Below are 23,988 nucleotides of genomic sequence, written 5' to 3' on the forward strand. Positions count from 1 at the left end.
AATCCTCAATAAAATACTGGCAAACCGGATTCAGCAACACATCAAAAAGCTTATCCACCATGATCAAGTGGGCTTCATCCCTGGGATGCAAGGCTGGTTCAACATTCGCAAATCAATAAACATAATCCAGCATATAAACAGAACCAAAGACAAGAACCACATGATTATCTCAATAGATGCAGAAAAGGCTTTTGACAAAATTCAACAGCCCTTCATGCTAAAAACGCTCAAGAAATTCGGTATTGATGGAACGTACCTCAAAATAATAAGAGCTATTTATGACAAACCCACAGCCAATATCATACTGAATGGGCAAAAACTGGAAAAATTCCCTTTGAAAACTGGCACAAGACAGGGATGCCCTCTCTAACCACTCCTATTCAACATAGTGTTGGAAGTTCTGGCTAGGGCAATTAGGCAAGAGAAAGAAATCAAGGGTATTCAGTTAGGAAAAGAAGAAGTCAAACTGTCCCTGTTTGCAGATGACATGATTGTATATTTAGAAAACCCTATTGTCTCAGCCCAAAATCTCCTTAAGCTGATAAGCAACTTCAGCAAAGTCTCAGGATACAAAATTAATGTGCAAAAATCACAAGCATTCTTACACACCAGTAACAGACAAACAGAGAGCCAAATCATGAATGAACTTCCATTCACAATTGCTTCAAAGAGAATAAAATACCTAGGAATCCAACTTACAAGGGATGTAAAGGACCTCTTCAAGGAGAACTACAAACCACTGCTCAGTGAAATAAAAGAGGACACAAACAAATGGAAGAACATACCATGCTCATGGATAGGAAGAATCAATATCGTGAAAATGGCCATACTGCCCAAGGTAATTTATAGATTCAATGCCATCCCCATCAAGCTACCAATGAGTTTCTTCACAGAATTGGAAAAAACTGCTTTAAAGTTCATATGGAACCAAAAAAGAGCCCGCATCTCCAAGACAATCCTAAGTCAAAAGAACAAAGCTGGAGGCATCACGCTACCTGACTTCAAACTATACTACAAGGCTACAGTAACCAAAACAGCATGGTACTGGTACCAAAACAGAGATATAGACCAATGGAACAGAACAGAGTCCTCAGAAATAATACCACACATCTACAGCCATCTGATCTTTGACAAACCTGAGAGAAACAAGAAATGGGGAAAGGATTCCCTATTTAATAAATGGTGCTGGGAAAATTGGCTAGCCATAAGTAGAAAGCTGAAACTGGATCCTTTCCTTACTCCTTATACGAAAATTAATTCAAGATGGATAAGAGACTTAAATGTTAGACCTAATACCATAAAAATCCTAGAGGAAAACCTAGGTAGTACCATTCAGGACATAGGCATGGGCAAAGACTTCATGTCTAAAACACCAAAAGCAACGGCAGCAAAAGCCAAAATTGACAAATGGGATCTCATTAAACTAAAGAGCTTCTGCACAGCAAAAGAAACTACCATCAGAGTGAACAGGCAACCTACAGAATGGGAGAAAATTTTTGCAATCTACTCATCTGACAAAGGGCTAATATCCAGAACCTACAAAGAACTCAAACAAATTTACAAGAAAAAAACAAACAACCCCATCAAAAAGTGGGCAAAGGATATGAACAGACATTTCTCAAAAGAAGACATTCATACAGCCAACAGACACATGAAAAAATGCTCATCATCACTGGCCATCAGAGAAATGCAAATCAAAACCACAATGAGATACCATCTCACACCAGTTAGAATGGCGATCATTAAAAAGTCAGGAAACAACAGGTGCTGGAGAGGATGTGGAGAAATAGGAACACTTTTACACTGTTGGTGGGATTGTAAACTAGTTCAACCATTATGGAAAACAGTATGGCGATTCCTCAAGGATCTAGAACTAGATGTACCATATGACCCAGCCATCCCATTACTGGGTATATACCCAAAGGATTATAAATTATGCTGCTATAAAGACACATGCACTCGTATGTTTATTGCAGCACTATTCACAATAGCAAAGACTTGGAATCAACCCAAATGTCCATCAGTGACAGATTGGATTAAGAAAATGTGGCACATATACACCATGGAATACTATGCAGCCATCAAAAAGGATGAGTTTGTGTCCTTTGTAGGGACATGGATGCAGCTGGAAACCATCATTCTTAGCAATCTATCACAAGAACAGAAAACCAAACACTGCATGTTCTCACTCATAGGTGGGAACTGAACATTGAGATCACTTGGACTCAGGAAGGGGAACATCACACACAGGAGCCTGTCATGGGGAGGGGGGAGGGGGGAGGGATTGCATTGGGAGTTATACCTGATGTAAATGACGAGTTGATGGGTGCAGCACACCAGCATGGCACAAGTATACATATGTAACAAACCTGCACGTTATGCACATGTACCCTACAACTTAAAGTATAATAATAATAATAAATAAATTAAAAAAAAAAAAAGAAACAAGAACTGCAAGCTGAAACTATGCAAGCCTTCTTAATAATCAACAGGGAAAACTTATGACTGTTTGATGATCTTTAAACATTTTTTCAAAACATCAAAAAAATCTTTACTGTGAACCTAAAATTGCTACAAAAATGTAAAGTAGCAACACTAATATTTAATGCACTATAATTTAAAACATTGGAAACACTGAAAATTAAAATGTTTTATTTTTTTCTAAGAAAAAACTTAGGAATTGTTTGGTGCTTGCCTTCTTTTTCTCATCATATAATTTATAATACAGAGGAAGCATCTTTTGCATCTTAGCAAATTATTAAACTCCTAAATTTGGATCAGCTTACAATATTTTTTTTCTTTGTGTTTTCAACGTCATAAAATATATCAGAATTCCTTTAAGGGAAGTTTTTATCAACACCTTCGTCCTTTTTGTCACCACCACCTTCCTCGTCCATGGGCATCAATTCCCCTCATTAATTTCCTCTTACTGCGAATCTAAAGTCTCTCAAATGGTGGCAATGTCAACACTTTCATAGTGGTAAATTTTGTATATAACTCCATTTATGTTAGATTTGGACTTCACTTCCAGCATTGCCACTTTTCATTTCTTTGATGCACTTTCATCTTTCAATTATATATTGTTATAAACTGTCACACGGATTCATTATTGGTAAACAAGGAAGCAACACAACTATACACTTTGCTGTCTAGGCATATACTGATAACAAATGCACCATGACCCAGTACCAACAGACAGACATTGGAAGAAGTGATGTGACTGGTTGCTGATGAGAATGTGCATCTGTTATCCACATAGTGATTTGCAGACTAAAAAGCTAGCAGCAAAGTTTGTACTTATGCGATTGCAGTTACTAGAGCATGGTAGCTGAAATTTGAACTATGCTGTTTGGGGACTTGTGTTAAGTAAATCATTGCAACTGAAATGTGTGTATATAGATTGTATGCAAAACAATGACTCCTTGTATAAAATAAAGATGACTTTGTAGAGCTCTCAAGTGAAGATGAAGTACTCAATACACAGTGGTAATACAATTGGTGATCCATATGGAAAAGAATGTAAGTTGATTCCATCCTCATATCATACATAGAAATCAATTACAGATGGAGTAAAATTTTAAATTTTAACAACAAGACTTAAAATATATGTATGTGGATGTATAAACTTGTAGTCATTAATATCAGGGACACATTCTGAGAAAGGCATCATTAGGCGGTTTCATTATTGTGCAAACTTTGTGAGCACTTACACAAACCTAGATGGTATCACCTACTACACACCTGGGTGATATGGCATAGCCTATCCTCCTAGGCTATAACCTGTTCAGCATGTTACTGTACTAAATACTGTAGGCAACCGTCACACAATGGTAAGTATACGTGTATCTAAACACAGAAAAGGTAATGTGTTTCACCACAATATTGCAACGGCAGTGATGTTACTAGGTAATAGGAATTTTTCAACTCCAATCTTATGGGACTACCATCACATATGTGGTCCACGTTAACCGAAACATGGTTATACAGCACATGATTGTGCACACATATACATAAAAATATCCATTTGGAATACTCTAGTGGTAGAGAAGACTTTCTTAAATAAGACACAAAATATGTAGATAATTTAAAAATTACACTAAACTCTTAAACTACTTTAAAATTAAGAATTTCAGTCATCAAAATACAACAATAACTAGAGAAGACATGGTGCCAGTCACTGCTAATTGCTCTCCTTTGCTTGGCATTTCTGCAATGCGAGAGATCCACATCTCCCAGATGTCTCCGCAGCCACAGATGCACTATGTGACTAGGTTCTCAGGAATGAAATGTGGCCAGAAGTCATATGCGCAGCTGCCATCTCCCATACTCAAAAGACACTGTTGCAGGGGACTTTCCCTCTTTTCCATGTGCTGTAACCAGCTCTGACCACACAGAGGAGAGGAGACTTAGGTGATGGAAGAATAGCAAGGTGGCAGGACCTGGTCCCTGATGGCTGGCTGGGAATGGCTATCTCTTTGGGGCTGTTACCTGTGTGTGGAATACGCTGCTATCTTTTAAAAATCTTTTTTGTAAATCACTTTTTATTAGAAGACCTTTGCCTTTACCCGGAATATTATGGACAAGAACATATATTTCCACAGATAAAGAAATTCAGTTAAGGATAAGAAAAAGAAGAAAGAATGCTCACTGTTCTTAGAAATCAGGGTAATGCAAATTAGGGCCAAAGAGAATACTATTTTATACCAACTTACGTAAAATAAAGGCAAAAATTAAGTGTACCAGGTGTTGGCGAATATATGACGCAATAGAAATTCTTATATACTGTAGATAAGAGAAAAACTTAGTAGAATCACTTTTGAAACAAGTAGTTTATCTTAGAGAGCCAGATTTGATCATATCCTTTGACCTACCTAGCAACTGACTTCCATGGATTTACCTTAGAACCTGAGGTTTCTTAGCCTCAGTTCTGCTGACATTTGGGGCCTGATAATTCTTTGTTGTGGGACTGTCTTGTGTGTGGTAAAATGCTTAGCAGCATCTCAGGCCTCTACCCACTAGGTGCTGGTAATAACACCTACCAGCTGTGACAACCAAAACAGTCTCCAGACATTGTCAAATGTCCCTAGGGGGCAAATTTGCTCCCAGTTGAGAACCACCCTCCTAGAAGAACTCTTGCTTCTGTGCATTAGAAAGTTTCTTTCAGACTGGGCACGGTGGCTCATGCCTGAAATCCCAGAACTTTTAGAGGCCAAGGCGAGTAGATCACCTGAGGTCAGGAGTTTGAGACCAGCCTGGCCAACACGGTGAAACCCCGTCTCTACTAAAAATACAAAAAATTAGCTGGGCGTGGTGGCATGAGCCTGTAGTCCAAGTCACTCGAGAGGCTGAGGCAGGAGCATTGCTTGAACCCAGGAGATGGAGGTTGCAGTAAGCCGAGATCACACCACTGTACTCCAGCCTGGGCAACAGAGTGAGATTCCATCTCAAAAAAATGCAAAAAAAGAATGTTTATTTCAGCTTGCTTGTAACAGTCAAACTGCAAACAACACAACCATGTATTAACAAGAGATGGACAGATTAACTATGTGTTATGCAATAGAATATTACACAGTGGTGAAAATCAACTATTGCACTACACATGAAAGTGGATAGATCTTGGAAACAACGTTGAGTCAAAAAAATCGTGTCTCAAAAGATGGCATATGGCACATCACAACTTTTAGAGGGCACAGAACCTATCAGTGTTTTCAAGTATCCCCACATGATTAGTAAAGCCTTTCTTTAAAGCACAGGTTTTTAAAATCATGAAAAAATTTAAAAATCAGGACGGATACTTTGTGGAAGAGGTGAACACAGGTAGAACCACCGGTATGGGTAATGTTCAGGCTTATGTTAGATAGTGGGTTATCAGACTCCAAATAACACACAGTTTGAAAAGAAAAGATGGGAAAAGAATATAACCTAGATACTGTATTATGGCATATTTTTATTTTAGTGGAAAGAGTATTCAGAATGTAGGAAGGAGAGTTTCATTAAAGAACTTTAAAATCATGTTAACTTTAAAATTACTTTTAACTTGCCTTAACTGAGTTCCTTAACTGAATTTCAAATACCCTAATCCCACCAGTCAGAGAAGCCCATCTAAATGTCCAAATATCCAGCCAAAACCTGGCCCTCACCCCCAGCCTACCTACCACATTTTCTTCTTCTCCTGTGAAGGTTTTTATGTTCTTCCAGGTCCCTTTGCCAAATGGACAATAGCACTGTGAAGGTTATTTTCAAATATTTATCATACTCCATTCTAACTTAATGTAAGTATTTCATATGTGTTTGTCACCATAGGCCCTGCCTGTGAGCACAGACACCCCATGCATCTCACTGACATTTGCATCCAGCCGGGGACTGGCATCCTGCAGTCCCTCAACAAAGAACCCTGGGGATGCAGTCTGAGGACCTCTGGAATCAGGACCCCTGGAGGTGCTTGTGTTGCAAGCGATAAACAGAAAAGCACATATACTTCTGATTACTTGGTACCCACTCAGGCAGAACCTCTGGGGTGGGCCCAGGGGTCTATTTTATTTAAGATACTCAGATAATTCCTAAAAGTTCTGCAGCTCTACAAATTTGCTACGAATTTGAGTCTTTACTGAAGCTTTCTATGTATTCCGTTTGTGGTTAGATAACCCTAGACATAACAGTATTTGGGTTAAAAGAATAATACTGTATGTGGCTTCTTCTTAAAAACGGAAAGAAAAAAAATAACTTGAGAATCTCACTATTGTCCTTCCCATACCTGCATGTTTTTTGTTAATGAATGTTTCCTTCAAAAAAAAAAAAAATCAGTATTTTGGAAGTTTGTTGCTCCCTCCATCAAAGCCATTTCTGTATGAGTAAATTAGCCATGCAAACATGTTTAAAATCACAATGTCCCTTTCCTTCTTCCTTCTGTCATTTTTATTCTTTGTATCAAACAACCTTGGTTATAATATCATCCCCATCAAATGTCCTGCCTACCTCTTCAAATAAATGCCTAATTCTCCTTCCTCTGCCTGCAATAGTGATTGCCCTGATGTTGTGGTGGCAGTTTTCTCTACAGCAATGTCCTACAGTGACTCCACCTATAGTGATACCACTCCATAGTGACAACGCTCCACAGTGACACTGCTACAGTGACACCACCCTACAGTGACACCACCTACAGTGACACCACCCTGCACTGACACCACCTACAGTGATACCACTCTGTAGTGACAATGCTCCACAGTGACACACTCCACAGGGACACCACCCTACAGTGACACCACCTATAGTGACATTGATCCACAGAGACAACACTCCACAGTGACACCACCTATAGTGATATCACTCTGTAGTGACACCACCCTACAGTGACACCCCTCTACAGTGACAATGCTGCTCCACAGTGACACTGCACTACAGCGACACCACCCTACAGTGACACCCCTCGACGGTGACAGTACTGCTCCACAGTGACACTGCACTACAGCGACACCACCTACAGTGATACCACTCGACAGTGACAACACTCCACAGTGACACCGCTCTACAGTGATACTACCCTACAGTGACACCACTCTGCAGTGACACAACTCTATAATGACACCCCTCTGCAGTGATCCTGCTCTATGGTGACACTGCTCTACAATGATACCACTCTACAGTGACACAGTCTACAGTGACACTGCTCTACAGTGCCATGGCTGTGCACTGATGCCATTCTGCAGTGAAGCCACTCTATGGTGACACTCTTCTACAGTAACGTCACTCTACAGTGACATCACTCTACAGCAACACTGTTCTATAGCAGCACTGCTCTACAGTCACATCAATCTACAGTGACACTGCTCTACAGTGACAACATTCCACAGTGACATCACTGTACAGTAACATTGCTCTACACTGGCACTGCTGTACAGTGACACTGCTCCACAGTGACACCACCTTACAGAAACGCCACTCTACAGTGACACCGTTCCACAGTGACACCACCTTACAGAAACGCCACTCTACAGTGACACCGCTCCACAGTGACACCACCTTACAGAAACGCCACTCTACAGTGACACCGCTCCACAGTGACACCACCTTACAGAAACGCCACTCTACAGTGACACCGCTCCACAGTGACACCACCTTACAGAAACGCCACTCTACAGTGACACCGCTCCACAGTGACACCACCTTACAGAAACGCCACTCTACAGTGACACCGCTCCACAGTGACACCACCTTACAGAAACGCCACTCTACAGTGACACCGCTCCACAGTGAGAGCACTCTGCAGTGATACCAGCCTACGGACACTGCTTTAACAGTGACACAGCTCTACAGCAACACTACTCTACAGTGACAGTGCTCTCCAGTGACAATGTTCCACAGTGACATTGCTCTGCAGTAACATCACTCTACAGTGACACAGCTCTACAGTGACACCAGTCTACAGTGACACTGCTCTACAGTGACAATGTTCTACAGTGGCATCACTCTGCAGTAACATCACTCTACAGTGGCACTGCTCTACAGTGACACCACCTTACAGAAACACCACTCTACAGTGACACCACTCTGCAGTGACACCATGTATAGAAGGAAGCATATTATGTCGTTCCTTCCTCTATTCGATTTCTTACTTCTGCCTTTTCCTATAATTTCCTCTATACGATCCTGAACTCATTGAACTATGTGTCTATTTTCTTTCTTTTCACGGCTACCTCACCTTTTCTGCTTCTGCTCCATTTGGTTTCTGCCACTATGGCCACTTTAAGGTCTTCCCATTCATATTAAAGAGTTTTACTGAAAATCATTTCACTGATTTAAATATGTTCATTCATGAATGGTCACTAATTAAACTATACTGTCAGGCACAATACTAGACACTAGGAAAATAAAGATAAATATTACATAATTCTAGCCTTTAAAAAACTCAAAATCTAGCAGAAAGAAAAAACGAATATGGAAATCAATGTGATCAATGGTTTCAGTACTATGATATAAGTTATAATATAGAGTTACATTTTAGCAGTAGAACTGAAGTTTGAATTTAATAGTGCTAAGGGAGCCAGTAGGAAAGATACGAATGGAGTGGAATTGACAGGGCTTGGTTGATAGCTGTGCCTGGGGAGAAGACACGGAGGGAAAGGTTGGATCAGGGATGGTGCTCAAGTGATTGGTCTGCTGAAAAGTGTGGGATAAGGAACCCAGAGAAACACAGGGACAGACACGACAGACATGCAACTGTGAAGAATGCCTAGGAGCTCTAGGGATCACACACACACACGCACGCACGCACGTACGCACACACTAAAGCTTTTGTCTTTCTAGGAAATGTCCTGCATAATATAATCGTGTGCTTGTATAAGTCATGTAATAAACTCAACCTGACAAAACTTCATAAATTTACATTAAATATATTTAATGTAAATGTATATAATTTAATGTTCAGTCAATAAATGGTAACTATATAATTTAATTACTGACCATTTATAACCTTACATTATATTTAATGTAAATATACCTAATATAAATATATATCATAAATTTACATTAAATATTTATAAAAATATATTGAATGTAAATTTATGACATAAATATATATTATATAAATATATTATAATTATAATATACAAATATAATTATAATATAATGTAAATTATATAAATATAACTTCATATGTTTACATTAACTATAATATAAAATAGGATTATTTTCTTATCTGAATTTTATATGAACTGTACATTTTTCTGTTCTTTCAACCTACTTTTTATACAATTTTTCATAAATTTGCAAAATAAACTTCTTACCATAAACTAAATCTTACCTGGACCTGTCCCATCATGACTAATCAGAACTTTCTTCAATTTTCCGAGAGATACGGCCTTAATGGAAAAAATATCAACCTGCACAATAAAGAAATAAACTCAGTGACCATTAGGATATTTCCTTTCTCTAGAAAAAAAATAGTATTACTATTGATACTATATTGTTACAATACTATATAATATTCTTACTACTACTATAAAAATTACCACTATTTTATGTGCAAAGTTCTACACTATGCTTTGTGAGAGACACAAAAACATGTAGAATATAATTCTTGCTCTCCTAAATCACAGAGTCTAGTAAAAAAGATTTTTAGAATGTAATTAGGAGATTTATTTTAAATCTACTATTACCAATAATAACAGCTCATAATCCATACTATATGAGTAAGTGCCAAACTCTCCCAAGTATTTTTGACATATTAACTCATTGAATCTTCAGAACAGCCCATGAGGTCAGTACTACTCACCTCCTCATTTCACAGTTGAAGAGACCGAGGCACCTAGAGTTAAGCTACTTGTCCCAGGTCAATACCTAGTGGGTAAGGAGCCAAGTCTCAGACCCAGGAGGCTATCATCAGAACTGGTGCTTTCCACATTGTTCTATTTCTTAGTATCTTTTACTTTTAAATAAACTACATATTGAAATATACGTATGTTTTAAAATAAACTATGAAATAGATACAGGTGTACAAATTACAAATGCACACTCAGCAAACACATCCATGTAACAGAGCCTTAGCAGCACCCAAGACCCCGACATGCCTCTCTCAGTCACCGTCTCCCCAAACGATATCCCTTATCCTGACGTTTAGCACTTTTAATTGGTTTTGCCTTGTTTGGGACCATATATCAACAGAATCCTACAGTGCGTTCTTGCTCCACCTGGCTTGTGTCACTCAGCGTGAGATTCAACTGTCCCATTTTGCTCAGCAGCATCTTGTTCATTTTCATTACTGAATATTACTCCAAATTATTCATCCACTCTACTATTTACAGACAAACATTATTCCTAGAATAGTGCTGCTCGGAACATTCCAATACGTGTCTTTTCATGATATCTGCATATATTTCTGTTGGGAAACAGCTGGGTTATGGGTGTGTGTGTGTGTGTGTATAGTAAGTCTCGCTTTTTAAAAATGTTTATACTAATATGCACTCCGTATGTGAAGCATATGAGAGTTCAAAGTGCTCCACGGGTGAGTCAATATTTATTGTTATTCTTTTTAAGTTTAACCATCTGATCATGCACAGTAACACTTCACTGTGGTTTTCATGGACTCTTCCTGATTATTAATAAGGCTGGGGAGGCTTTTTATGTTTGTTGGTGATTTGGATACCCTGATTTGCAGAGCACATATTCAAGTGTCATGCCCATGTTTTAAATGGGGTTTTCAGTCTTTTTCTTGTTGCTCTGTGGTTTTTTTATACACAGTCCGCAAACAAGTCTTTCGTCGGTATGTTTCTACAGGATCTTCTCCCACCGTGTGCCTTCCCTTTTTACTCTCTTAATGGTATCTTGAGGAACAGAAATCTTTAATACTAAAATAGTATAATTTATCTTTTTCCCCTTTATGCTTTATGATTTGTCTTTAAAGTTTTAGTTTATAACTGTCTACTCATGTTCATAGCGACATCATTCACAATAGCTAAAAGGCAGAAGCAACCCACGTGTCCATGGTGGAGTGAATGGATAAACAAAACAGGAAATGTTTTCAAACATTATTCAGCCTTTCAAAGGAAAGATGCCCTGTCACATGCTACAACATGCATGAACAACACAATGAAATACTACTCAGCCTTGCAAAGGAAATAAATCCTGTCACATGCTACAACATGCATGAAATTTGAGGATATTATGCTAAGTGAAGTTAGTCACAAAAAGAAAATACTGTATGATTCCACTTATATGAGGTACCTAGAGTACTCAACTCATAGAGACATAAAGTAGAATGGTGGTTGCCAAGGGCTGGAGGACGGAAGAATAGAGAGTTGTTTAATGAATACTGAGTTTCAGTTTCGCAAAATGAAAAGAGTTCTGGAGATGGATGGTAGTAATGCTTACACAATAATGTGAATGTACTTAAACCATTATACTTACACTTTAAGAACATTATACTTAAAAATTGTTTAAAAATAAATTTTATGTTATGTGTATTTTACCACAAATTTTTTTTTTTTTTTTTTTTTTTTTTTTTTTTTTTGAGACAGAGTCTTGCTCTGTCACCCAGGCTGGAGTGCAGTGGTGCTTTCTTGGCTCAATGCAACCTCCAGTTCCCAGGTTCAGCCTCCTGATTCTCCTGCCTCAGCCTCCTGAGTAAGTGGGACTACAGGTGCCCGCCACCATGCCAGGCTAATTTTCGTATTTTTAGTAAAGGTGGGTTTTCACCATGTTGACCAGGCTGGTCTCGAACTGCTGATCTCAAATGATCCACCCACCTCGGCCTCCCAAAGTGCTGGGATTACAGGCATGAACCACTGTGCGCGGCCCACAATTAAACACTTTTAAAGTCCTAGTCAACCCCCTAGATTATGAGGATTTTCTTGCATCATATCTTCTAGATGTTTAATTGCTTTACCTTTCACATTTAGACATAAAGTTACATAAAACTGATTTGGGGATTTGATGTAAAATAGGAGTTGTGATTTTTTTTTCTGTAACAATATCCAATTTAAAAAATTTGTTGAAATTTTTCAATGCTTTCACTGATGCTGCACATTAGGATGTGTGGATCTGTTTCTGGACTCTCTTCTGTTTCTCTGCTATATTTGACTTTCTTTGTACAAATTGATGCTGTCTTAATTACCATAATTTTATAAGTCTTGATACCTGGTACTGTAATTCCTCCGCTTAGTTTTTCTTTTTCAACATTATTTTAGATGTATTTGGCTGCATTTCCACATAAATTTTATAATTAGATTGCCAATTTCTGTTTTAAAAGAGTTCCTGAGATTTTGATTGATATTACATAAAAATTGCAGATCAATTAGACAGCAATAAGAACTTTATAATACTGAGTCCCTGAACATAGTATATTTCTTTTTCTTTTCTTCTCTCTTTTCTTTTCTTTTCTCTTTCTTTCCACCTTTCTTTCTCTTTCTCTCCCTTTCTTTCTCTTTCTTTCTTTCCTTCTTTTCTTTCTTTCTTTTTCTTTCTTTTCCTTCCTTCCTTCCTTTCTCTTTCTTTCTTTCCTTCTCTTTCTCTCTCTCTTATCTTTTTTTAGAGATGAGGTCTTGCTAAGTTGGGCTAGGCTCAAGCAATTGTCCTATCTCAGCTTCCCATGTAGCTATGTTTTAATTTTTTTTCCAATAATATTTTATAATTTTTTATTTAGAAGTCTTGCCTTGGCCACCTCAATGCCTGTGGTGCAATGGGCCACGGGCCATGGATGGAGTAACCACAATGGCAGAGATGGAGTTTGTCTGTGCATGGCCATAAGACATGAGTTACTGTCCCCCAAGGCTGCTCCTGTCACTGCTGCTCCTGGTGGCCAGTCTGGTGGCTCTGGTCCTAGAGTGATCCAGTCCCTGCTGCCAACAGCAGTGACTTCTAGAATGCACACTTCTACTGACTCTTCCTCTTTTCCTCTTTCACTCTCTGCTTTCCTTCACTGCTACTTCCTGGGATCACTGCTCTCAATGACGAGTTGCAGGACGTGTCCCTGCTCTGCTTTGAGAGGACTCACACTAAGGTTGCCACTGTTCAAGTGAGAAATCCCAGCCCCAGGAGGCCTCCTAAATCTCTGAACAGCATCTCAGACTCTCCACTGCTCCACTGCTACTTTTTGACTGGCTTATTGATTCCAAGCTTCCCCTTACAAATGTTGGAAAGCCATGCTGATACCAAGTTCTCCTCTGCACTTTCTTTCTCTCCAGGATCTTGGGCCCTCAAGCCCTAACTGCCTGGGTAGCTCTCTCATACCTTTAAAACCAGTTTAAAAGATGTTTTATCAAATGTTTCTAGTTGTTCTCAGCAGGATGCCCATTTTGTTATAGCTGAGTCTGCCCTATCTGGAAGTAGAATATTTCGTTTGTTGGGTTAAGTCCCATCCTCTACTCAACTCCAGAACAATAACATGCACACCTCCCTGAATTCCTCACAGGAATCAACTGAGCATCTCAGATATTTTCTGTTTGCGTGTCTTTTTGTTAAATAAATTAAAGGAAGGATAGTCAGTAAAAACAGATGAAAACCTGTTTCTGTTACCTGTCCACGTTGAAACTTGATTTCATTGTTTTTGGACTGATGAAGTCTCCGTTTTCCTGAATCTCCTCTGGTACCGATGAGGTTGATAAATACATTAGACTCTGTTTCTGCACCTAGCATTGTGCCAGTATATATGCGAATCTCATAAAGCACCACTGAAATGTAAGAAATCTGATATTATCTTTCTCATTTTTATTTATCTCTTTGAATGTAGCTAGATATTCTACAAAGAAATCAGAATGTTTTCTCATCTAGTGTATGTGAGTTTCTCTATGGTACTTGGCCCCAGCTCTTCTTCTATGTACCCCCTTTCAAACATACTTTCAGCTACTTAATGTTTACCTCACTCATACAGACTCTCAGCTATTCCCAGAACTACTGTTTCAAAATAATTATTGTTAGCAATGATGTACTTTCATTAACCACTGCACTTTCACAGTTATTATGAGAAGTTGTATTTTTAAAAAAACAAAAACTCTCCTCTCTCTTAATTAGATGAAAGCGGCCATTTTTCCCCCTGAAGTTTGGCTGTTCTAATCACAGCTGGTCACTCATGCTGCTACTTCTTGGAGATTATTCTAATAATGGAGATTTTTTAATAGCCCTGTTGACAGAGAAAAAATAACAAAGATCCCAGAGAGATGCAAATGTAAATATATGTATTTTTAAAAGTCCAGTAAGGTACCAGCAAATTATAATCCACTATATTTGACCTTAGAATTAGGGCAATTTCTGAGACATTGATAGAAGTCAATAGTTAGGAAAGAGATTGTTCTTGCTGATATTACTAGTAAGAGTAATATCTGGGATACGATGGGTACTTTTTATTCCAAGATCTTAGAACTCTTTATAAATCATGCTTTGTGCAATTGAGCAGTTTCATTTATAGAAATTCACATTAACATTTTCTGAAGAACTCAGACATGAAAATCCAACAAGTAAGGAAACAAGGTAAGTGAGAAACATGGGCTGTTTCCATCATGCCTGACCTTTATAAAGACAAATGTGGTATATTGGGAAATGGTATAAGCAGAGAAGATACATCAGTTTCTTTGTGCAGTCTTACATATTCAAAAATACCCCAGAGTGAAACCCAGCTGAGTGTAAACAGAAAATTAGAACACTTCTCATGAATTTAGGACAACCAAAGAAATCTTTAAAACAACCTATAGAGAAGAGCTGGTCTTATAACCTGTGGAATTGCCTGGACTGAATTAAGTGAAAGCTTCTCCTAGAATTCTTCATGAAAACAAGTATGATGCTTGTGAGGACCAGCATGATTTGATGTCTTTATATAGAGAAATCAGGCTTCTGTTCACTGAGAAATCTTTTAAATTTCAAATGAAGAGTGAACTTGCTTATGATTTTTTTTAAAGGGAGATGTTAAAATATTAAAACAGATACAAAGTAAGACAATTAAATGAATAGTTGAAGGTGTTTGAAAGTATACATAAAAAAGCGTTTAGAACACAAACCACATATTGACAGCACAAAAAGCAACACTCAGCCCTTCCTCAACCATCACACATCCCTAATGAAATCATGCAGCTTCCTGCTAACCTGCACATAGCCTCAGATACTTCTCAACACAGTGTCCCCAGAAGCTGCTCCAATTGATTAGGTTATATGCACCTCATATGTACCTCAAAAAGCATGCATGCACGTGTGCGCATGCGCGCGCGCGCACACACACGTGCGTGCTTGCCGTCTAAATAATTCAAAGAAAGAAAATGTACCAGAAATTTAGAACAAGGTTGTTATCATAGTGGAGCACTAAGTTTTATTCTCAAACCAAGTTAAAAAGAGTTACATAGTTTAAGTTGGGAGATAAACAAAACACAATTCTGCCCACCCCGCCTGGAGAAACAGACATTTTTGCTGGAATCTGTAACATTGATTTTGTTTTCACTATACTACATAATATGATTCACTAAGCATTTGCTATAGCAGTACAACAAAAGCATGTAAATTCTTTTTTAATGCTAAATTCATAACAATAATTTCTAACTTCAGAATTTTTTTTCTTGATCTTTAAGGCAATATGAAATTCTTCTTTATCTAACTTAACTCCAAGAGAGAACTTCAATAATGCTTAGTTAACATGTCACTTAGACACACCCTGAAATATCAGGTGTTGCAAACAAGTCTGAGTAAGCAAAGATTTTATCAGCTCCTTTCTTCAGTCCTTCTCCTTGGGCATGAAAAGTCAACGCTCAGTGTTGTTGATTTAAAAGCCCAGCCATATGCCCTAGCTAACAAATATTCATTCTATTGTAAAATGTACAAGGCTGACAAATTATCTGAACTCAAGAGAAGGATACATACAAGGAGATGAACTCCCGGGGGAGCTCAATGATAAGTCTAAAATATGTCAGAAGAGAATTTAAAATTAGCTCGAATACTTGACAAATACGAGGATAGATTTCAAGATGTCAGTGTTTTCCAGAATGGAGATCATTTTACCTGAATATATTTAAAGACAGGTATTACTGATACCTGTCATTCAGGCTACAGATAATCTTCTTAAAGCACCATTTTTTAGAAGTGGCTATTACTGCATCTATCACTGTCATTTAGCTAAAAGTATTTGAAAAAGTAGATTTGTTGTTGGTTATCCATATATGTTGGACATTTCTGCCAAATTTTTTTAATGTTCTTTTTTACCATGCTTGATGTTAAATTTTCCTTTCTGACAATTAGCCACTAACTTCAAGTGCTTATGAAAACCTTACATGACAAAGCCAGAAGCATAGCATAAAATGCTTTTCTTCCTATTTGCCACAATTGTCACCCAATTCAATTGACAGCTACACTATGTATTTTCACTATTTTTTCACTTTTGTTTGCAATGTCGTTATCTTCAACACTCTCATCCTTATATTTTTTATTATTTATTACCATTTTAACAATTCCCCCATCTGTCAAGGAAGGCAAACACATGTATTATCAAAGCTCAGCATGTTTAATGTCTGATTTCTTTAACTTATTCATTATTTGGGCTTATAAATGTACGACTACATAAATAAAATTTATATGATCTTATTAGTGGTACAAAAATCTTTCAAAATCTTCACCTGCAGGTTTATTTTCAAACATCTTCGTAGGCCCAAATTTTTGCTAAGTGTTTGTTAATGATGATTTATCAACCTCAACTCCAAGCATTAACAGCTCCATAAATAGTATCCTTTATCCCTGGATTCTTCAGTCTCTGCTTACTGCAGCAAGCACAGAATTTTTTTTTTTAATATGCTTGCTTTTCATGGGGACATATAATTGCTTAGTCATAAGGATATATTTAAAATGTCACATGGCTGGAGAAGGGGGATGATATGATTTTTCACTAGAAGTCTGGGAGAGGGATGTGCAAAAAATTTGTCCAAGCACAACAACTTAATTTTTTTTTTCCAGTCCAATTTTACTGCAATGAATGAATTCAGCTGCTTGGTCTCCTGGTTGATTGTCGAACCAGTAAAAAACAAAAAACAGAAAATACAATGTACTTCTGTGTTTTTTGTTTTGTTTTGTTTTTTTAATTTATATAAGAATGCACAGGTGCACTGTAGCCTCCTTCAGAGTTCCAGGTGTTGGCATTCCCTAACTTCTGCCTGCTTGATGGGCAGCCTTGCCACACCCAAGAATGGTTGACTTGGCTTAGTGTCACTGGTCTGAGAGCTTATCAGTCATTAGGAAGCTTCTCTAAAATATCATCCCAGGCCGGGTGTGGTGGCTCACACCTGTAATCCCAGCACTTTGGGAGGCCAAGGTGGGCAGATTACTTGAGGTCAGGCGTTTAAGACCAGCCTGGCCAACATGATGAAACCCCATCTCTACTAAAAATGCAAAAATTTGCAGGGTGTGGTGGCGGGCGCCTGTAATCCCAGCTACTCGGGAGGCTGAGGTAGGAAAATAGCTTGAACCCAGGAGGCAGAGGTTGCAGTGAGCCGAGATTGTGCCACTGCACTCTAGCCTCGGTGACTGAGTGAGACTCCATCTCAAAAAAATTAAAAAATATTTTTAAAAAATCATCTTGGGAAATAACTGTTCTTCATCACTAAACTTTTTTTATCTCTTTAAATACGTTCATTATAAGTCTTCAAATTTTTAGTTCCTTTGCTATAATACCACTGCGTCGTGATCCAGTCTCTTTATTTACTTTTGACACAGTTGTACTATACAGAGATTACATTATTTTGGCTGTGAGTTCATATTTCTGTGATGGTACAGGAGTCTCCATCCAGCAGTGTGTATGGGAGAAGAGCCTTAAACCAGACAGCATCTGTGTCTTCTGCAGTTGTATCGTTCGGCCCAATCCACACCAGGCAGGGACAGAGGATGATCGGGACACACCAACAACCAGACAGCTGCAGTTTATCTCTCCTTACCACTCCTACAAAGCACTCCACCAGGACCTTGTCCTCAGGCCCCGGGAAGAACAGGATAGGAGGAGGCATTCCTTAGAAGCCAAGGAGCCCATGAGTCTTGGGGCTCAGAGGAAAGTGCAGAAGCAGGTGGAAATTGACAGAGACTCCTAAGCTCCACCTGCTGCCTCAGCTCCTGACTCAGGCACTTGTGCTGCCCGAGATGATTGCCAAGGATGCCTGCGCCAGATATCTGAGCCCACACATAGGTGGGGCAGGGAGAAATGAGTGCAAAACTGCAACAGGAGGGAGAAGGGACAGGAGAGGAGGGAGAGAGAGAAATCACATGTATTTTCATGTTGTGGGAAATTTTTCTAAAATTAAGAGCAGATTAAAACAAAACAAAAGCTATATATATATTTTACAGGACTAGAGGCCAAAGACACAGAAGTAATAGAAGTGAGAGGGGACCTGCAGGGAAGAGAAGCAGCAGCTGTTTGATTCATTCTGCAGTTCTCTACTCAGAGCCCCACACTGCTCTGGGGACTAGCCCTGAAGAGTGTGGGCAACTTAGCTGTCCCCAAAAAGTGGATCCCACACACACTGCCCCAGAGCCTGAGCTGGGAAACAGGGACAGTGGTAGCAGGAAAGTGTGAAGAACCATGACAGCTTAATGAATAGCAGCAGGTTGGATAAAGCCAAGGGCCTGTGATATCTGTCAGCAATCCACCAAGAGAGTAGAGGGGCTCCCAGAGCCCAGAGGTGACCGAGTACAGCTCACGAGTCAGCAGCTACTGTGCTTGATGCCTGTGGCCTGGATGACCTCCTCTCAGAGAGCCAGTGGAAGGATTGCACAATCTAAAATGAACGCAACCAAAACAAAGCCCTGCTTTCTACCATTCAGAACTGGAATTTCATCTGTCAAAAGATCGTTATTATCACCATCATTCTGGTAAACATATCAGGATACTATTATGAGATCGTAGCTGAGACTTTTCTTCCCTACATTTTTCTTTCTTGCCCTGAGGGCCCTGGGGCCTCCTGGGACTGACATTTATTTCTTGGGGGAAGACAGTTCTGAATAAGGCCTAAAACAAAAAGTCCACTGATTTCTGAAACAGACTGAAAGAATCTTAGGAGAGATATCACTTGTGAAAGATGTGACTACTCATTGTAAGAGTTTTTGAACAAATCTCTCTCTTTTTTTACAAGAATTTGGAGAAAAAAGTCTCTTTTCCATCTCCCTCCCTCCCCTCTGCCTCCTTCCCTCCTTCCCTGGTGTCTCTGATTTGGCCTGAGCAATGCACCAGCAGAGGCTGAGGGTTGGATCTCGGGGGCAGCCCTGAGGCAGCATCCTGTTGTCCAAGCAGCCAAGAGGAGTGTGGGAAAGGCAACATAGTGCCCTCATCAGCTCTCACCCCTGCTGCTAAGAGAAGCATGGAATGGCTGAGATCAGTGTGATAGTCCCAAAGGGACACATTTTTCTAGCCAGGGTGGCACAGAAACTAGAGCCATGGTGTGATGTGTGCTTCCTTCAGCAGACATTACCAGTGAGGGAGGAGGTGACTCCCAAAGACAAACAGAATGAGACTTTGGGGAAGGCTAAAGAGAACTGAAGGTAGCCCTCGCACCTTCAGACACGAGGACCATATCTGGGAACTAAGGTATTCACGTGGAGTAGGAAGAGGGGCAGAATGAGAAGAAAGAATCCTGAATTGGTCAGTTTTAGACCAAAAGAAACTAAATTCAACTCCATACTACAAGTGTCTGAGTTTATTCAGAGTCAAAATGATTAAGATTTCCACCATCAGTAGCAACAAGGGTATGGGTTATTTTTCAAGTCAAGTATGTTAAAGTATAATTTAACATGCAGTAAAATTCACTTTTAAGATACAGTTTGATGAGTATTACCAAATGCGCACAGTCTTGGAACTACTACCACAATCAAGATAGAGAATATTTCCATCACACCCAATACTTTCCTAGGAAGGGCTGTAGACTTTAATCAGTTGTAGAGAAGGAAAAAGCTTATATTTTGCACCCCTCAAAGTTATCATTATGAAGATTCAAATCCACCACATGATGGTGAAAACAATGCAGATATAGCAGTAACCTGGACCATGTCTAGAAAGATGGTCTCATACGTGACACGTGTCTGTTTCTTAAATGAATGAATGTATAAAGGAATTGAAGCTAATTAATTGTTTATAATATATACTATATTTAGTATAGTTCTGTTTTTAATCTGGATATCATTTTAATGGTCATCTCATATTCTTTTCGGGCCAAGAAGTTTTTCTTTCCCTTGGTGGCCCATTTCTGATTATGCAAGGTAAAGTGAGAACTGCAGACATGTAGCAATGAGGGCAGCCCTTCACAAAGCTGGCTGGAATGGAGTAGCTTAACTATTTAGAGACCAGAAGTTTATCTGTGGAATGAAATTGAGTCTTCCCCTATCAGACTTCTATGTGTGTCTATAAATGCATAGAACATTAGAACCAGTAGATGTTTCAGGAGGAAGGGCCACTTCTAACCTAGTCTAAGATGTTGCAGTTGAACATGAGCAAGGAAGCACTGAGGACCACAAAATTTTGGTCCCAGTAGTACGCATGCAAAGGAGCAGGCGGCTGCCTCCCCCACAGCTGGCCATCTGTCAGTAATAGGAAGTGATAATAAATTAGTTGAGCCAGGCAATTTTCCTGCTAGATTTAAGCAGCTATTGCCAGAGAAATGCCCTAAAAGGAAGCAATCTCCTCAATTTAGGATGATTTTGAACAAACCACGAAAGGATATTTGGTAATTGTGTTGTTAAGATCACTTGAAGTTATCAGTGCTCTATCAGGCAATGGCTTTGTCTACAGGACTGTCTATAGCCCGAGCTGCCACTTCTGAGGGCACTGCTGCAGAAGTCCACTCATCCGTGCAGGGGGCGTCTTGGTTTCTTTGCTCCTAACTCCCATATTCCTAGGGGCAGGGCTCATGTTTTTTCAGGTTAGAACCCCCAGCTCCTAGCACACATAAATATCTGCTGAATAAAGAAGCGCTCCCTCATCCCTCCATCGATGAGTCCTGTGCACCGCGCTCTGCTAGTTGCCAAAGAACCACTGATCAGGTATGAATCATCTAAAGAAGGCAGTGGCTGCTCCCCACCCAGAGCTGTGCCCTTCCCAGGCCACCTTCCCAGGCACTCTGCAACCCCCGCCCCAAAGTGCTCCTCCCTGATAGTCATTGGAACTTGTCTCTTCCTTCCTAACTTTGTTCTTGTTCCCCACTTCACCCCAGGGGCCACCTAGCTTCTGGCCCTTTGGCCACATCTCCTAGACCCAGGTCCATACATGTCAGTGGCACGGACAATAGAATTTCGCTTCCCAGACTCTGTCTCTAAGGAGTGCCATCCACCAGCGTGTGGAGGGACTGAAGAGGGGTGAGGTGGGGACCTGGCATGGTGAGCCCTTCATGTCAGACTCTGGGCTAGAAGCTCCCCCTAAGAGAGCTCATTTAGAATGTCTCCTCATCTCCTTTACACAATGTGACCCAGTGGCGTCATTCATTTTCCTTCCATCCAAACTATCCAAGATTTCTCAATCTGCTCAGTCGGCTCGGGAAATATTCTCCATTTTACAAATCAACAATAGGATCACATAAGAATATCATTTTTCCAGCTGTATCCCTAATGTTGCAGACGTCTGTTCTCCTAACAAGGTGTATAGTTCATATTTTATTGGGAAATGATCTATGGGACTTAACCTAGAAAAATGTGCCCTTGTGCAAACATGTATGCAAACATGTCTACACACACACACACGCAAACACAGAGGCAAGCATGTCTACACACGCACACCCACATGCAAACACAGAGGCAAGCATGTCTACACACGCACACACATATGCAAACACAGAGGCAAGCATGTCTACACACGCACACACATGCGTACACACAGAGGACTCCGCAACCTTTATTAGGGGCAAACAGCATTACACTCCAGTGAAATCCATGAGACCTTACATCTTAATTAGGACCCTAACCAGAAGATTCTCCACTCAGGCCCTTCTATAGGTTGGTGCAAAAGTAACTGCGGTTTTTGCCATTAAAAGTAAATAAATTGAGGAGCTAAATACATAAATTGAAGCTAAATAAATAAATAAATTGAGCTAAATATTTATTTAGCTCCTCAATGTACAGAAGGTGGTATGAAGCGTTCTTTGGGCCACCCGGCCTCCCAACTCTGTCCAGCTGGTAAATCATCCCGGGGCCATGCTCTCTCAGCACACTGTCTTTCATCTCGGGAAAAAGTTCTGAACAAGTTTCAGGTTCTACCTACCTCGGTGGACATAACCAAATAACCATGAAGTTCAAGGAGAAGGCTAGAAGGCCATGAACTTCTCATTGATGCCCTCAGCCTTATCACAGGGCACACAATATTGTTAGTTAACATGGGTATTTTTTGTGAAACCTTTCCTAATCAGAACAAAGAGTGCAATTGCGTTTCGGAGACTTGCCTAGTCCCTTAGTCTAAGCCATGAGGCTCTAATGCGCCTAGGTAACACTAATGACTGCCCCAGGGACTCCTCACCTGCCCCCTCTCCTGGCTGTTGGGCCTGCTTCCCTCTGCACCTGAGCCCTGCGATGCTGTGCAGGGAGGGCTACCAGCCCCCACAGGACTGGAGCAAGTGTGGGCACAAGGACCCTGGAGCTCTGCAGGCAGAGCGACCAAACTTCCCGAAGACAACCCCTAGGCTGAAGCGTCCCTTTGATTTAATTAATGAACCATTTTAGTGCTTTCTCTCAGGTCATCAAGAATTAAGCTTTTGGAGCACTCGTTGTGGTGAGATCACATTGATACAGCCCAAAAAAAAATCAGATCTCAGGAACAGATGGCAAATGAGATTCAGCGTTAAACATGTGCAGACAGTTCAGTTCCAGTCTGCACTGAAGGTTTGGGATCCAAGACCATATACGGTGGCGGTTTGGGGCTGCATCATCCTGTGCCTCTTGGTTGAAAGTACATACCTGATTGCTGAAAAAGAAATACCTCTGGGCCAGGCACCATAGCTCACACCTGTAATCTCAGCACTTTGGGAGGCCGAGGCGGGTGGATCACCTGAGGTCAGGAGTTTAATACCAGCCTGGCCAACAGAGCAAAACTCCGTCTCTACTAAAAATACGTAAATAAATAAATAGAATAAAATACCTGTAGTCCCAGCTCCTCAGGAGGTTGAGGCAGGAGAATCACTTGAACCCAGAAGGTGGAGGTTGCAGTGGGCTGAGATTGCACCACAGCACTCCAGCCTGGGCAAGACTCTGTCTCACACACACACAAAAGAAGTACGTCTGAGCCATAGAGAGAAAAGGGATGCCATAGTTGGGAGGGGACTAGAGTTTCTTGCAGTTTTACAGAAGGTTGCCAGGAAAGCGGCACTGGAAACGTCCCTTAGATCAGAGACCTGAGCACAGATGAAGAGCTGGCCATGTAGGGGCCTGGGCAAGGCCTGTGATAGCAGACGGGACAGAAAGGGCAGGGGCCTGAGGACTTCGAGGATGCAAGCCAGAGTCACGACGGAAATAAAGGCTGGAGTCAGGGACAGCAGGTGGTGGTGGGACACAGGTAGGTCCTTGTAGGAC

The 23,988-nt window shown here is 40.1% G+C and overlaps 1 protein-coding gene across 3 annotated transcripts in view; it reads right to left on the bottom strand.

Annotated features, from left to right (window-relative positions):
- The window catches only part of LOC105482286 (RP1 axonemal microtubule associated), a 328,970-nt gene that overhangs the window by 10,351 nt on the left and 294,631 nt on the right, over positions 1-23,988 (bottom strand). For all 3 annotated transcript variants that reach the window (XM_071068238.1, XM_071068237.1, XM_071068236.1), the window contains 2 exons: positions 14,008-14,162; positions 9,800-9,878 (listed from right to left, as the gene is read on the bottom strand). In XM_071068238.1, the coding sequence (XP_070924339.1) occupies positions 9,800-9,878; positions 14,008-14,162 (234 nt within the window). The remainder of the gene's footprint in view (positions 1-9,799; positions 9,879-14,007; positions 14,163-23,988) is intronic.

The sequence above is a fragment of the Macaca nemestrina genome, chromosome 8 (assembly GCF_043159975.1).
Source record: "Macaca nemestrina isolate mMacNem1 chromosome 8, mMacNem.hap1, whole genome shotgun sequence".
Taxonomy (NCBI): domain Eukaryota; kingdom Metazoa; phylum Chordata; class Mammalia; order Primates; family Cercopithecidae; genus Macaca; species Macaca nemestrina.